Raw genomic sequence first — 17526 nt, 5'->3', positions numbered from 1 at the left:
CCCAGTATGTCTGGTAGAGCCCTGCTGTGAGCTCGTTTGGTCTTGATTGAGGTTTGGGGTCTGGAGTCACAGGTTGTGGAATGGAGGATGCAGAGGAGCAGGTGGAAGCTGGAGGATTGCCCCAGGAGTAAGAAGGCTGAATGAGGAACAAGGAGACACTCCGAGGGTAGTGTCTTCCACAGGCACGGAGGGCAGGGGCCTGACCCAGGTGATAAGGGAGACTCATAGTCTCTGTCTGTCTGTCTCGAGGTCTGTCCAGTGTGGGTGGGCAAGGTGTGAATAATCTAAAACACTAGGACTAACTAGGCATTTAACAACGACCAGAGGATCCTATACTGTAGGCTTATTTATGGCGACACTTTCTCTGCCACAACATCTTTCCACTGAACTCCTTCTCTACCCCAAATCATAATCAGGAGGTATGAGTGGGGGCTGCTTCCCTCAGGGCTTGGGCTTAGTAGGTGCCAACTGGACCTTGAGTGTGTTTTGGAAGGAGCTCCAGGGCATGGCCAAGCTGGTCGTGTCCTCTGGGTGGCCCTGCCTGGCCTCTGGCCTGCCACCCATCAGCATTGAATCATGCCCCTAGGAGGACAGCATGTAACTTGGCTTCCCAATATAGCCCCTGCCCCACAAGGTGACAGGAAGAGTCATTGTCACTCAGGCACTCCATCTTCCTGACACCACGTGGCTGACCTGGCTCTCTTCCGTCGCTCCTCAGCCTTGCCCAGCCTTGAATTCTGCTCCAGGGGCCTCTGTGGAGCTGGGTTTATTTTAGTTTTTCAGCGTCCCATCTCCTGGTGCTGTTTTCTAGCCCCTGCCTTCAGTCTCCAGCCTGGACTGAATCGTTCGCACCGTCTCCGCAATTATAAGTTTGTCACAGCCAGAGCTGAATGGAGGCAGAAATGTGGTGTTTGGTTAAATTGTAAAATTAGCTAGGGAAGTTAATGAGGCATTTCTGCCTCTGCTTTTCAAAAAGCAGGAATCTTACGGAGGTGCTTCAGGTACCTTGCCTAAGAGGGAGAAGGGGTGGGGGTGGGGTCCAGGCAAGGTGGCACATGCTTATAATCCCGTCTCACTCGGACGTTGAGACAGGAGGATTACCACGAGTGTGAGGCCAGCCTAGACTGCATAATGAGTATCAAGTTTGCCAGGACTACCTAGCAACGAGACTGTGTCTTAACAACATCAACAACAACAGCAAATAAAGAGGGAAGGGGGGAAGGAGCTCGTCAGACTTGCATAAGACCCGTTTTTGAGTCCATATTCCTGTGTCCACTTTACGGATGATGCCATGCTTATTACTTGTCTGAACCTTCTGAGCTACCACTTCTCCGGCTTGAAGTTCACACGGCGCTGCTTGCCCGTTTGCAAATGCTGACCCTCGCGCTCCGGAAGTCACAGTCTCGGAGGTGCGTGCAGAGGTACTGCCAACAGTCTATTTTCTGCGCACACCGAATTCGCAGGGCCTCTAATTACACCAAACAAACCGTTCTGTTTTCAAGCAGCAATTCGATGTCATTTCAGTTGTCGGGAGCACTTTAATAGCAAACACTATGGGCTTCATCGTGGACAGAGTCCCCTGCACCCCCTGGACCTTTTGCATCGAGTGAACCAGAGACAGCCGCTCATGTTTTCCCCCAGTTGGGGAGATGGGCATTAATGGTGACAGGCAATATTTTTGTTTTGAGAAGTGTGGCGCCTTGAGCCTTCTGAATTTTGAGCCTGAAGCTGGCAGTGCTGGGATTGTAATGTAACACCTCAATTATGGTGCAGGGGGTCAGGGAGGGAGCCAGGCTCTGCAGCCCACAAGGTTCCTTAGATCCGTGGCTGGAACCACAATTAAGGTTTCAGAAACACCAAAGGCAAGCCAATGAGTGTCGTTTTTAACCAGTCTGAACATTTTACTACTTCCGAACATCAGAAGCACCCGGGCTGGAGAGCTCGCTTCTTGTCCTCAATAAAGCGATTAAGCTGAATGGGTGCTGGGGAGTATTATTAGGCTGAGAAGGGCTAAAAATAGGCCCGCTCTGTTTTCTGAAAGCCACAGCAGGCCTGGAGAGGCTGGCAGCCTTGAGGTGCCACTGAGGGGGTCGGAGGAAGGGAGAGGGATCGTGGCAGGCCCTTGGGCATGGGGTCTGAGATGGGGTGGTGGGAGTAGAGGCAAGGAAATCAGGGGGAGGGACTTCTCAGCTGTCATCAAAAGTGGCATCACAACCGATAAGGTGGCTTTGTTGCTTCTCTGTGTGTTTGAAGAATCTTCCAGGAGAGAGGAGGTGGAGAGAGAGAATGAAGGTATTAATTCTAAATGATTAACAAGTCCAGATTTTAGGATGGATTCCTAGGCCTACATTTTACCTATTTAGTTCTTACCCTGTTGTAACCTTCTGCTGTTCTAGGTAACGGGGTTCAGTTAGGGCAGTGAGCAAATGGGAGTGTTTTCAGAGGGCTACTCAGAGGAAGTTGGGGCGGGGGGAGGAAGAATGCTCTCAGCAAAGCCTTAATGTACCAAGGATGCCCAGGAGGAGTGAAACAAAAGGACTTTTGGGTAGCTGAAGGTCAGCCAAGAAAGGCATGTCTGTCGTAGTCTTCTGAGAGTGCTGTCATTTGTTAACGTGAGAGTCCATTTCTCTACCTTGAGTGAATACTCATGTTTCTTATGACAGGACATTTTGCTTCCATAGTTGCCAGAAGGAGACTGTCAGAGGAGACAGCCTAGCCTGGCCACCTGGAAGAGCTGGGTATTGCTTCCTGGTGGCATTTCTAGATGAGAAGCCCCGTCTTTGGGAGCTTGTCTAGTTCACACTCGAGGGAATGATGCAGAATTGGCCTGCTGAGCCCTGGCAAATGGCTTCTCTACATGCTGTAGTGGTCATACTTGTTACAGTGTTTGAAGTCCTCAGAAAGGCTGTATTGTCATTGAAATAACATTACTACTTAAGGGAAATTTAACACATGCACGTGCGCGCGCGTGCGCGCGCGCACACACACACACACACACACACACACACACTCTTTTGACAGGGTTCCACTATATAGACCAGGCTGGCCTCAAACACACAGAGATTCTTCAAATGCCTCTCCCTCCAACTACTGAGATTAAAGGTGTGTACCACCACACCTGGCTGATTTTCTTTCTTCTGCTGTCCAAGAAGCCTTGTGAGGCTTACCCTGGGAAGCATGGACTGTGTGTGCAGGTGTATTCATGTGCTTGCGTGTATGCATCTAAGATGTCAGCCTGGGACCAAGCCATCTGAGGATGTGTCAGGAGTGTAGTATTTAAAGATAAGAGGAGGTCCAAGGCTCAGGTGACACACAGAGCTTTGAGGTTGCTTGGTGCCAGAAGAAATCCCTCTTATTTTTCTGAACATTCCAAAGTGAAGTCAGCAAGAAAGATGTCTAGAGTTTGAGTTCTTGCATCCCACAAATGGCTGAAATCCCCATTGTGACTTCCCTGGCTTTGAAAAAGAACCTAGCCAAGATGGCAATGCCAACTCCCATAGAACAAACCACTCTGATCACCCAGTAGTCTAGTGTCCCTGGAGCTTCGGGCTCAGGCTCTGGTGTGGCCTTTTTGGTGCATCGTGGACCCTGGCTAATGATGCCTCCAGCACCAGACTCTGCTCCATTGGTCCACCTGATAGAACAGGGTATTTCCACGAGAGAGATTTCCCTGCTGAAAGGAGGTACCCATCCCTTGCTGGATGCAGCCAGAGCCAGCCTTCCCAGTGTCAAGGCTGTGAGCAGTCACGTTCCCTTTTGTAAGCATGTAAGCTTTCTTCGCCGTGACCTTCCAGATGCTTCTCTGCCTGCCCTACTCCATTCAGTGTTTCCTCTCTTAAACTTTAAAACCTGTCATTTACAGAGGGATAGGCAAGGCTTACCCATGGCCACACAGCTCAGGTAGCGACAGTCAAAGACCCTGAGTATACTTCCTTTGTTGCTTTTGGGGACATCTTAGTTGTTCTTGAGCTGGTAATTTACCATACTTGGTATAAGTGTGACCTTGCCTTCCTTCCCAAGCAGTGGGATGTGTATCCAAGAGCATCAAGGTAGTGTCTCATCTACCCAGGCCATTCACTTTTTGTAATGTGCCTTTCCCTCAGGAGTTAGGGATACAAGGGGAGGCACCAATCTGAGGGCTGTTACTCATCAGCTTGAGGACAGGAAATCGGTCTGTAGCCACCCCACTGGTGATGACTTGGGCACCTACTGTGTGCCACGTTCGTCACACAGTTTGTTATCTAAACTGTTGTGTGAAGGTGAACAGTGCCCTTTAAGAGGTGCGAGGCCCGAGGTCATACTGTACCACTAACAATCAGAGGAACCCAGCGCCACAGCACTGTAGAACTTCCCCAGGCTTGATCATCGGCCTTGGTCCCCATCAGTATAGTGTGTGTAGAAGGAATTCTCTTCCTTCACTGCCATCATAGTAGGAGGCATTTGTGGGCTCCTGTACTATTCACTGTGGTGCTTTGATTGCCCAGTCATGGAAGTTGCTAGAGGGGAAGTGGAGCCAGTGACGGTAGGTCAAGTAAGACCCTTCAAATCATCACTCTTAGATTTGAGGATGGGGTGTGTGTGTGTGTGTGTGTGTGTGTGTGTGTGTGTGTGTGTGTGTGTAACTGTAATCGATTCACCATCAGACTTGGATTTTCTTTGAAATGATTCAATGGCAATGGATTTGCATGTTACCTTCTGGGTGGCTAGTAGACGAAAATGATGCTGTTAAAAATTGCCCGTGAGTGATCATGAGAATGGGCTGGAGAGGCACCTTGCCTTTGACCTCCCAGACCTGGTCTGTCCTTGGAACTGTTGCCTTGTCTTAGGATCCCCTGAGAGGCACCCTGCCCAGCAGCACCTGTCTTTCCCTAACTTCTGCTGAATGAAGAATTATCAGAGTGAATGACTTTTCTCCTTTCTCTTCTCACTTTTCTGGGGGTGGAAAACATATCCTAATTGTTATAATGTGTCCATTTTGTACACTTGTTTATTTTGTGCATCTCATATATTAACTTTGAGGAATCTAATGGCAGATATATTGATGTTGAGGACATCTAACATTTATCATATAGTTACTGTATGCATGTGTGGGGATAAAGACTTGACATGTATAATTTAAATTAACCATCGCTTAATCACTCAGGAAACAACTCACTCATTCAGGGAGATGGCCAGGAATGGTAGAATTGAGACTTGAACTTAGGTTTCTTTGATTCTAGAATGCATGTTTCAATGACATGACTCTTCAGCTTTCCACTGTGTGTGTGGTGGGGGCTATGTTTCTAAGCCTCATACAGGGTCTTACGTAGCTAAAGTCAGCCTTGAACTCCTGATCATCTTGTCTCTACTTCCAAAGTGCTGAAATTATGGTGTGTACCATTGGGCCAGACTCTAGTGCTAAGAACTGAGTCTAAGAACTGTGGCAGTTCTTTCAAAGCCTTTCTGGTTCAAGTGGGAAGAATTCGGAACAGAGTGTTGTTCTTCCTATGGGACCCAGGATAGAGACTATAGGATTCCTGTGAAATCTGAGGGCACTGGGCACCATGCTGCTTATCCAACTGCTGTAGTACATTAGTTGAGTGTTGTTCTCTCAGATCTAGCAATGCCTTGCTGTTGGCCCCACCCCACCCCAAGATCTCACCTTGTGCAGAGTGGACTCTGAGCTATACACAAGGTACCAGCCTTTTCCCAAGTCAACAGTTGGACCTACACATGGCCACCCTTGGCTCACACGACACCTCCGGTGCCCATACATCTCTGGCTTTCTGCACCCTCCCTTTGATCTGGGACATTGCATCCCTGGCTTCTCTGCCTCCTGTTCTACAGTGAGTGAGGCCAGTGTCCCCAACCCAGTGTCAGATGTAGGTCCTTAGAGCTACATCCTGGGCCACCCCTGAGACCGCTCGGCTTCCATTCAGTGGCATCTGCCCACCTGTTCCCCTTTTCCTGTCCTGTGTCCCTTACAGAAACTGACCCTTTCCAGTGTTTCATTTTGTCAATAAAGGAGAAAAACTAGAGCTAGGGAGAGCCACAGAGGGCCTGAGGCTGCAGGCAGCTCTCTCCGGGAGTACACAGCTCCTTGAGGGAAGGAACACGCAGTGCTGGCCTTTGGAACTGGCAGCCAGTGTGCTGTTCTCTGTCTGATAAGAGGTACTGTAAATAAAACTGTACACCGTGGCCTGTTGTAAAATGCCCAAGTCTGTACTCATTGTTCTGACAGCTTATGCTTTTTTTGGGTCTGCTGTTTTGGTACACTCTGTACTTCCTTATGTAAGCAGGCATGCATATCTCATCAGAACATTCAAGATGTTTATTTTAAAATCGCGAGGAATTAAAAAAAAAAAAAAAGGACACACCACTCAACATCAGATGCTGGCAAGGCACTAGGTGTCCCCGCCCCCACCCCAGCAGTTCCTTTTTTATTATTATTAGCTTGGGGGTTGGGGAGGCTTTGAAGAGGGAGGGATCTTTGATTTTTTCCCCCCACTTTCTTTTGGCTTCTGCCTTGCTTCCCTAGAGAGACATCCCTCTGCATCCGGTTGTGTGTAGTTTCTTTTATTAATTTCTGTATGCCTAGGACCCCCATCCCTACTCCCAGTCCCATTTCTGGTTAGGAAGACAAGGGAGGAGCTTCTGTACTTTGTCAAGAAGACTAGGCCAGAGGAGACGGCCACTGTGGGGGAGTGCCATGGCTCCTACTGCGCCTCGGCTCTGTTGTCATTGGAATCCTGACATTTAGATAGAGCTTTGTGTTTTGGCTAGTGTCTCTGGCTGGTTTTGGGTTGAGTTCTGTGAGCCAGGGAGTTGGGGGGTGAGATCCCCCAACCCTTGCTGGAACCTTAGATGAGGTCCAGCCTCAGCCAGGCTGCAGTATCTACATCTTTTCTTCTCACCGAACCTTCACCTGATTGCATCCATCCACATGTGGCCCCTGTCTAACCTATGGATAGCACCAGGAAGTCAGGGCACAGCAGGGGGAGGGGGGGTGGCTCTGTTCAAGCAACTCTCTGTACTTCAGTGTGAGACTGAGAACTTCCTCGTGCTCTGCGATGGGAGGGTCCCTGGGAATCTGGCAGGAGCAAGGATATCTGTCTGTCTGTCTCTAACAATCAGGCTTACTGACCCTCAGATAAACTTAGAGGTGAGGGTGTCCCACAAAGAAAACCACGGCCAGCCAGTGTATGTCCATCCTGGCCTCCTGAGGGAAGCCTGCCTGGAGATGGGAGGCTCAGAGTATACTAAAGAGAAGGGGGTTACTGCTGTGGGGTACAGAGTGGGCCAAGAGGAATGGGACACTTTTCTAACCTCTTCTCCTTTTCCTGTGAGCTTCCCAAGCCCCGGAGAGAAAGCACATCCTGTAGTTTCTACAGAGGGGCCGTAGAGAACCCTGAAGGTGTAGTCAGGACTCTGCCACCTCCCCACCCCCAGGCAACGGCATGGCAGCGCTCTGAATGCCCACTGTTTCCTTCCCAGGCCAGTTTTATATACCAGTCTACTCCCATAGAGCATCCAGTGTGCCGGGGAAGACGGGACAGAACCCGGAAGCAGGCCCATTGCAGGGGGCTCCAGGGGCTCTTCCCCGGAAGATTTAAGATCTGGGTAACTGAATTGCTGTTGATGCTGACATATTGGTCCTATGGCAGATTTTTCTGTTCCCCTCAACAAAACAATCACTCATTTTTAAATCAACAGGATGAGGGAGGTGTGTGTGTGTGTGTGTGTGTGTGTGTGTGTGTGTGTGTGTGTGTGTGTGGTTTTGAAATATGTCTTTACAAACGTGAGACTCACTTTATACATGATAAATGGCCCTCAAATAACAGTGCATCGAATCTCAGTAAAATCAATCATACTTTAATTGCACAAAGGCAGTGTTTTAAAGGAATACTGGGTGGCGATGATGGGGGGGGGCTACTATTTACTGGCCCTCTATCTCCACCCACAATCAGGAGGCTGTCACTTGACTCACTTGTTAGCTCTCTGGGGGACCTACTCTCCCAGATCCCATTTTACAGATGAGAAGGCACGCTCGTGGTTAGATAACCTCCTGAGTGTCATAGCTAGTGAGTTCCTCTGCTAAGATCTGGACTACTCTGTTGGACCCAGCTCCTAAGCCCTTAAACACAACGCAGCCACCTTGGGTGGCATTAATAATATCAGTGATCTCCCAGCAACAAAGAGTTTCATATTGATTAATATTTGGTGCTGACTCAAAGAAACAACAGAGGGGTCAGTGAGATGGCGCACTGGATAAAGGGACTTGCCACCAAACCTGAGGACCTCAGTTCTATCCCTGGGACCCGACTCACATGGTGGAAGGAGAGACCTGCCTCCCCATTCCTGCTGGAGCATGTCCCACCTCACATAAATAAATTAAAATGTAGAGAGTATTAGACAGATGATGGCCAATCCCATTTTATAGCCAGGGGGCCGTAGGTTCATTGAGGTGCGAGGACGTAAGGCTTGTGTGATACCTACAGCCTCAAGTGTCTGACTCAGGCCTGGGTCCCAGTCCTCCTTGGTTCGCTGTGATTGGTAGAAAGGATTGGGTGGGCCCAGCTCCCCATCCTTCCTATTCCGCCCCCTCTTCTGTTTATCATCTCTGTCTCCAAGTGGTCCCTTTCTCAACTCTATCTCACCGACCACCCCTCTCACTGACCCCCTTCCTATTCCCCCTGCTCTCCTTGTTCATGCTTTGCCAAGAGGCTATTCCGTGACAGTGGTCTTGTTTCTTCCTGACTCCTCCATTTTCCCCACAAAAATGCCAACTCATCTGAGGCTGCTCTTCTGATGCCCCACCTAAAACAGCAGCCCTGCCCTTTATCCCTCCTCACCCAGCTTGTCTCTATCACACACTACTGTCTGGCTTGTTTTCCTTTGGTTTAAAAAAAACAAAACTGCATTTACATCTTGACTATAAATTCCATGAGGACCCTGTCCTCACCTTCTGGCTTTATTGGTGAGTACCATGAAACAGCCTCATGCGGGAAGGATCTGACAATCCACAACCATCTTGGAGCTGGGTTCCTGGAATTTTTATGTCTCTGTGATGACCCCCAGGACATTTTGTGGGGGTAACTGTTGCTGCTAGGCCCATATACACCCACCCTCTTTCAGCTCTCATGGCCGCCTTTGACACCTTCCCCCCAGCCTTCCCATGGATGCTTTCTACATGTATCAGAGCTGGGTGATGTCACTGTATTGCACTTCAGGAATAGCCGGGTGCTTTATACCCATTTGAGTTGCTTTGGATGCAAACCTGACATCGTACCGAAGGCGGCAGTGAACAACATATGCACAGTAAACAGGCAGAGACTGTCTTATTGATTAACAGATGAGGCCTCTATTATCGATCAAAGCTTGGCGAGGGAATTTATCACTTTTAATTTCAGGGCTGCCAAATATTTCTGCCTCTGAGCCAGCCATTCCAGAGACAATTTAATGTACAGCCTTCTTGGGAGAGGGGATTTCATCTGGTGTCTGCCCAGCTCTGAGTTCCTCACCCTGCAAGGTCTGAGGATTCGAGTGTCTCTGCGCAGGCGTGGAAGGAATACTCGGGCTTCGTGAATGGGAGCCAGCACTGGGAGCGGTCTTCTGTGGTATCCAAGTGGAACATGGAGGCTGACCTGAGTCCTTCAGGGAGAGGGACTTTTCACACACTGAGCTTAATATCGTGACTTCAGCAAGTGTGGAGTGAAGTGACATTGAAGGCCACCAGATGTGGTCAGGCTGGGGCTGAGGAAGCAGTCCTTTAGTAGATGGTGTGTGCTGGTCTGTTTTTATCTTCCTCTGAACCCCGGGTGATGGTGCAGGGTTGCCCTTCATTTCCTCCCTCCCCCTCCCTTTCTCCGCTCATCTGCCATGAAAGTGAGCCGCTACTCACAGCCCCATTGATGGCAGTTTCTAAGAACCTCTCCACACCACATCCCTTTGAAGCTCACAGCTCTATTGGGTTCCTAACTTGATTGCGATTACAGGGCTCCAAAGCAATGGCCGAGCCCACGAGGTGCCTGCCCCTCCCGGTGTTCTTTGGGGAGCTGTGAGAACAGATAGAACCAAAGAGAATCAGATCCCTCGCAAATCCACCGAAAATCATTGATGGTTAATGATTCAGGCCGAGGGGAAGTTGCTCATTGTGAGGGAGCTGGAATTGCATCCAGCCAAGCTCCCCCATCCTGACCCTCTCTGCTTTTTGAAGCATATCCTGTGTGCCCCCTCCCCTGAACGTGGATGAAAGTGGTCCTAGCTGTCACCTCCAAACACACAGACACCGCTTTGCCACCGTCCCTGTAGAATTTTTCTTGGCTTCATTTTCAAAGCTCTGTAAGCCATGGCCAGGTGCTTGGCCTGAGGATATCCTGTGGCCTTCAGGGACCCCCAGAGGTTGTCCTAGGCTTCCTCGTGTCTCTAGGTGAAACTCAGCCACAGTCACCCGAGGCAGATGACTCTAATTATTTTGAAGTCTCTTCAGGAAAAACAATTTCATATCTGCCCTGGAGTGCTTTCTCTCGAATTTAGTCAGCCAACTCCTGTGCTGAACACATACTAGGGTATGTATAGCCTGTTCATCCCTGGAAATACATGTGTCAATGAGACTGGGGTCCGTCATGCTCTGCAGTCCTTATACTCTTCATTGACAAAAAACTGTCCTTTGGTGGTGTTTAAGTCTTTGTATTTTGATCTGTATTCCTTGAGGCACGGATTTTCAAACTTTTTTTTTTAGGCAAGGTCTTTGTAGCCTAGGCTGGTTTTGAACTTGTGATCTTTATGTTTCGTTTTCCTGGGTGCTGGGCTTGTAGACGTGCACAATCATGTCCATCCTCAATTTTTTTTTTAAACAAATACTGGACTGATTTTTGCATTCTGACATGAAGGCCTGATATATCAAATGGGTAACTGGATTTGGTCTTGTTGCATTGTTAGAAGGGAGAGGGGAGCTTGCCTAGTTTCTTTGCAGATGGAACCCCAAAAAAATCTGAAAATAAGGAGGATTAAGAGTTCTGAAGTCAGGCTGTTGATATTTACATCTGTCTACCCTCTGTTCTGTGTGACAGCTGGCACATCCGTAACCTCTCTGAGCTTGTGGTTATCCATCTGCTACATGGAGGGTGGTAGGGGTGTGTACTCCAAATGGTATTATTAGGACTTGATGAAGTAATGCATGTTCAGCATTGTGCCTGATGGATAGTAAATCCGTGGGCAATCCTAGGTGCATTGAAAATAGCAGTAGGGGTTACAAATATGCAAAAAAAAACTTGTCTGGTGCTTCCCAGGCTGTAAGGTAAGACCCTCAGACACACATAAGGAAGAGCTCAGACTCGTTGAATGGCACAGAGCAGGTTGGAAGGGGCAGAGCAGTGAGGGCTGGAGGGCATGCCCTTGGTGCATGGTGTTGAACGTGAAAGGGCATGGGATAAATGAGACTCATGCCTAAAGAAGATGCTAAGGGACAGTCTGGCTATGCAGTTCTGTGGCACACTGGGTCAAGTTATGGAAAACCCAGAGGTGAAATGAAGGAACTGAGAACAAGTACAGACTGTCACCCTCTTACCTAAAGACAGATGAGGAATTATATGGCCTTTAAAGGACGATCCGACAACCTAAATCCAACCTTGAGTGTTCCAGGCATGATATTGCAAAGGTCAGGATAGGCGAGGATTTTCCCTTCACAAAACAGAGAAATGCACAGTGAAGACATTTTGAAGAAAAAGCACCAAGACTTGAGACCGGTGACCCTTAGATGAGATGCAGAAGACTACTGAGCCAGTGGTATTGATGGTGTTTTACACGGACATGGTGACACTGTTGCTTTGAGCTTTGTATGTGTGGCTCACGCTGGCCCTAAGAATATTGATGGAGGTTAGGTTGTTGTCGGCTCCCACCAGGAGTCAGGCAGATCATGCCGTAGGCAAGATGATAATGGTTTCTCAGAGAGTCAAGCTCACAGGATGATGTGGCAAAAGAAAGATAAGTCACCTTGCCCAGCCGTAAGGGCACAGCTATCAAAGCAGAGGCCTCAAGTGATGACCAGGGATTGAGGGTGTAAGGGATGCAGAAAGGCAGAGGAGGTGTAGAAGAATGGGCAGTAGTGAGGAAGAAGGCAGCCCCTACAGGGAGCCACTGCAGCCTACTCTGGCTGGAAGGGAGTGAGGTGTGGAAAATGAAGCATGAAAGATGGTACCCCAACAAGAGCTGTGTGCATCCTAGGAAAGGGTTTGGCCATAATCCTCATAATACTGGGAAATTTTGCAGGGATGTTAAGTGGCCAGATACAAGGAACAGTTAGGGGGTCACCAATGAGTTAATTTTGTGCATACTGAGCCAGAGGGTGTGTAGATCTAGGTAGTGTGTACCTTACTATGAGACACAAGGCAACAGTGATGTCTCTCCTTGTTGGTATCTTTCGATCCTATCCATCCACCTAGCAGAGCCAGCCTTTCATCTTCATGAGACATCTTACCCAGACTCTGTCTTAGTTTGTCTTAGTCATGCTGATTTTAGTTCTTCTCTTCCAGGAGACCTGGGTGAGTGATTACCTGTCCAAGGCAGATCTGGGCTAGCCACTGGAGCTATGGATTATCTCCAAGTCAGAATCTTGTATCCCAGCCACTCCCCTAGTACCCAGGATGCTTCCCAACCTCTGGACTATGGTTCTAACATTAGCCATTTCTTTCTTTCAGCGGGTGCCAAAGCCTTTGTGTGTGATCAGTGTGGTGCCCAGTTCTCAAAGGAGGATGCTCTGGAGACACACAGACAGACCCACACTGGTGAGTGTCCCTGACTCCATTCCCCAGACTACCCAGTATTATAATGCAAAGGAGATCCGGGGATTTGGCGACATTCTCATCCTGGCAAATAGTATCATCATGTCTAGGGTCTTTGTGAATGGGAATGGGCTTGTGTAGACTCCTGTCCATGGGGCTGGCCAATGGTTGCAGATAGGAGAGTCCCCCCATGAGAACAGCTGTTCAAAGTTAGGCCAAGATTCTGTCAGTAACAAGCCAGTGAGCCTCCATCTTCCCCAGGTGTCTTTGTGTGCTCTTGCTGGGGCCCTAACGAGTCTGTGGTATTGCCTAAGCATCCATTCCCCTAGCTAGTGGTCAGAAACCTCTTCACACTCCCCCTGGTGAAATTCAGAAATCCTGGTGTAGCCTCGGTGTCTGATCCTCCCTGCCGTACCAGGTTGAGTCATCATCCCCAACACATCCATCTACACACAGGGATGTATTTGAACAGTATTAACTGACAGAGATAGAGCTCCGTTGGATTCCACAGTGCTGACTACACAGCATCAGCATCATCTCATCACCATGATTGACAGCCCTGTTGCCATCGTGGTTAGGGTTCGCACTGGTTGGTTGCTCACCACGTGCCAGGCACTATTCTCTTTGCTTTCCATGACTCCTTTTGACTAGTTTTTCAGGAACCCTGTAAGCTACTCTTTAAGTCACACATTAAGAAAAGGGGTCTTAAAAGAGGGCAGGCGCTTGCTGAAGTCAGGAGCAGGGACATGTGTGACAGTTCAGAGGTTGGACTGCCTGGGTTTCATGGTGACTGGGGCAGTTCCTAAATGGAGCCACAGATTAATTCCTTAACCTCTTCTCATTTGGGTTTCCCCATCGCTTAGGAAAGTGGGGCAGTGACAGTATGGATCTGTCAAACAGTGCTTTGTGGGGATTAAATAAAATATTTTACCGGAAGTGCCTCACAGAGTGGCTCATAGTAAGTAGTTAATGAATAGTAGTTGATTGATACAATTTAACAGATATTTATTGCATTCCTAAGGTGTGTCTGGGCTGCTGGGGGCATTTAGGATACAGTAGCATGTGAGACTAACAATCCTGACTCTCATGGAACTGAGATGGTTGTCTGGACAGAGTTTGGGCCACAGCCTGTGATACAATGTCAAGTTAAAGTGGGTGCAGCCAAGGAAAAGGAAAGCAGGTGAGCAGGAGAACACGAGAGGAAGAAAGTGGGATTTCAGATAAAATCGTCGTGGAAGAAGACTTTGAGAAGGGGACATCTGAGCAGAAGCCTGAAGTGAAGGGGGAGCTACTCAGATGCCCCTGGGAGGTGTGCCTGGGCAGAGAGAGGGACCCGCCCCTGGAGAGGTCTTGAGACCAGGTGGGGCCTCTTAAGTTCAGAAGAGCAGTGGGCAGAACAGAGAGCAAAGCGGCCGATGAGCACGGACACAAGGCAGATTGCTCAACCAACGCTAGAATTTGGGCTTTGTTTTGGATTGGCTACGGGCCCTTCTGAGGGCCATGTTAGTTAGTTGTTTCATTTGGACACTGTGATAAAGTGTCTAACAAAAGCCGCTTAAGAAGATGGAAGGGTTGACTTTGGCTCACTGTTTGAGGTTATGTGTCTGTCATGTCACCGCTCAGTTAAACCTCTTTGGACCCACCTTCTCAGACACACCCGGAGGTGTGTCTCCCAGGTGATTGCAAATCCAGTCCTGTTGACACAGAAGATTAACTATCACCAGGGGAGGGGAAATGTTTGCAAATCACATGTTAAACTTATTATAAGCTAGAAAACAGAAAGAGCTCTTACAAGCTGAAAATGCAATCTAGATAACCAAAATAGAAAATAAGTAAAGGGAGCATCACATCACTCCAGAGACAGACATAGCCAAAGAGCGCATAAAAGGATGCTCTATGCCATTAGCCACCAGGGAGATGCAGAACAAACCACAGTGAGATACCACTCACCCACCAGGATGTGACTCTCCAAAAAGAGAGATAGTGGCAAGTGCTGCTGAGGATGCTGAAAAACCAAAACCCCCATACGTTACCAGTGGGAAGGTAGAGGGGGAGGGCACAGCCACTTTGGAGAACCACCTGGAAGCTCTTAAGACGTTTAAACATAGAATCACCAGATGACAACAGTTTTACTTCTTCCTGTCTACGGAGAGGGATGAAAATGTGTGTCCATACAGAAACTTGAATGTGAATATCCATCGTGTCAGTCAAGTGGAAGTAACCCAGTGTTAATCAATTAACTGACAAGCAAAATACTAGGTGTACATGTGCAATGAATAGGGTTTGGCTGCAAAAAGGATTGAAGTATTGATAAGTGCTGTAGCACGGCTAAAGCTTAAAAAACATTCGCTGAAAGAAGCCAGACACAAAAGCCCATATGTTATATGGCCTCCGTTCATATGTGATGTCCAGAATGGGCAAATTGGTACAGACTTGGAGTACATTAACAGATGCCAGAGGCTGCAGATACTGGGAATACATAGGCATTGACAGCCGAGGGATACAAAGTTTCTTTTGGGGGAGACAAACATGTTCTAGATTTGACTGTGATGGTTACACAATATATTAAAATCCATTAAACTGTATACTTTTAAAGTAAAGGTCGATATGTTGCATGTCATGTGTATCATAGCTTTTAAAGCTGAATGAATATGTATGTGTGTGCATATGTAATCTGTCATTGTCAGGAAAACTAACTGGTAGTCCACATATGCCACCTCATGTATTTTCATAGATAGATAAATATAGATCTATAAATACATGTAGGTCTGTCCACACACAAACTTGTATAGAGAAGGGGAAGATAATCCTTTGGGGAGTCTTAGGGGGAGCTCTGGAGGCTAATTCCAGGGCCCTGTGCTTGCTACGTGTGCACCCCAGCACTGAGCTACATCCCTAAGCTCCACTGAAGGACTTGGAGTGTTAGTAACCTGACTTGATTTATATATGCGTGGAAGAGCACTTGCGTTGGGAGTTGACCACAGAGAATGTCTCAGCTGTTAGCTGCTGTGTGAGACACCGACTCCTGCAGCCCCTTAGGAAAACCAAGTGTTCTGAAGGTTGTTGGTTGGGCTCAGCTGGGCCGTTTTCACTTGGACCCTCCGGGTGGCTGCCGTTGGCTGATAGCTGGGGTTGGCGCCCTCTGAGTAGTCCACTGCGGTGTGTGTCACGGTGACGTCTCCGCTCATATATCCGACTTAGAACTCCTCCCACACGGGCCGTCAGCAGTAGAGCAACCTCTGCCTGCTCTACAGTAGAAGACAATAAATACCTCAAGCTACAGGAGTAAGGAAGCACGTGAAGCCGGCCGGCCTCATTATAAGCTAGGAGAACAACTAGAAACATCCAGTCTCACCTCTGCTCTGTTTTACTGTTTAAAATGGTCACAGGTCAGCCCCAGAGGTAAAGGAGTAGACACCTAGACTTCCCTTCTCAGTGGCAAAGTGGTGAGAACCTATGGGGAAACGGAAATCGGTGGCAGCCATCTTGGAGACAAGCAGCTGTAGTGCCTAGAGGATCGAAGGAAGACTGGGTTCAGTTCTGGCGCCATTTCCTTATTGCTAGACCACACAGACTCAGGAATCCCACTCTGGGAATTCTGACCTGGGGTGGCTGAGGGGAATCCAGCTTTGTCAGGTCCTTCAGGTCCTTCTAAGCCGGAGGGAGGCTGGGGAGGCAGAGTCCTGAGGGGAAGGAGCTTCGGGTGGGTTGCTCTCAGACAGACCCAGGTGCTCACTGATGACCTGCTGTGTCTTTGGCATGTGTCTGGGGGGTGGGACAGCACAGCCATGTTCCAAGAACACTGGGGACCCAAGCGTGGTCTGTGAACTTCGCTTTCTCCCAGAGACCTTGTGGCTTTCTGCCAACAGAGACTCTGAGAGAAGTCAGCTCTCTAGTGTCCACTTGTGTGGCGATGAAGTGATGGCTGTTTAGTAAACCACATGCGACTTTCTCAGCAGAGATTGAGAAAACTAAGCTCTGGCAACGGTAAAGAGTGGAAAATTGGGATGGTAGAAGCCGGGTGTAGGCTGTGGGAAAACTAACCCCCGAAGAGCATCAGCTACCTACTAGGACAGAGCAGGCACTCTGTGAGGTAGCCTGTGTTAGCCACTCCACACCATCTTCCTGATGCGTGGCAGGGCTCCCTTATCACTAGTGGTAGTGCTTCCCGCCAGACTCTGCCGTACCCCTCAGGCTGCCCTGATGTCAACAAAAGAACATGTGAACTCCATTCACCATCTCTGTTTTAGAAAGGAGGCCTCGGGAGCCAGAGCTGGGGCTCAGTTGCTAGAGTGTTTACTGGCAGCGTGAATCCCTGGTTCCCATACCCACCCAACACTGCCTACGTGGAACATGGTGGTACATGCCTGTAATTCCAGCATCTCCAGAGGTGGAAGCAGGTGGATCAGAAGTTCAAGATCATTTCCGGCTACTTACTAAATTTGAGGCCAGCCTGGAGCACATGAGCACCACCCACACACAGACGCATGAACTCACATGTATACATGTACACACGCATACACGCATGCATGTATTTACGCATGAGGACCCAGAAGAAGGGTTCCAAGGGAATATTGAAAATAATACTGGCCAGGTGTGGTGTCACACACCTTTAATCCCAGCACGTTAGAGGCAGAGGTTGGCGGATCTCTGTGAATTCAAGGCTAGCCTGGTCTACCTAGTGAGTCTAAGGACAACTTAGAAAGACTTTGTTATTATTAATAATAATAATAGTAATAATTAATATAATAACAATTAATTATAA

General features: G+C 48.5%; 1 protein-coding gene across 3 annotated transcripts in view; it reads left to right on the top strand.

The window, feature by feature from the left end:
- Positions 1-17526, top strand: part of Zbtb16 (zinc finger and BTB domain containing 16) — a 185338-nt gene that overhangs the window by 106567 nt on the left and 61245 nt on the right. For all 3 annotated transcript variants that reach the window (XM_076576245.1, XM_006979753.4, XM_042280871.2), the window contains one exon: positions 12678-12764. In XM_076576245.1, the coding sequence (XP_076432360.1) occupies positions 12678-12764 (87 nt within the window). The remainder of the gene's footprint in view (positions 1-12677; positions 12765-17526) is intronic.

This window comes from Peromyscus maniculatus, chromosome 7, assembly GCF_049852395.1.
Source record: "Peromyscus maniculatus bairdii isolate BWxNUB_F1_BW_parent chromosome 7, HU_Pman_BW_mat_3.1, whole genome shotgun sequence".
NCBI lineage: Eukaryota > Metazoa > Chordata > Mammalia > Rodentia > Cricetidae > Peromyscus > Peromyscus maniculatus.
Note: the sequence above shows the minus strand (reverse complement) of the source record. Positions and strands in the feature narration are given on the sequence as shown.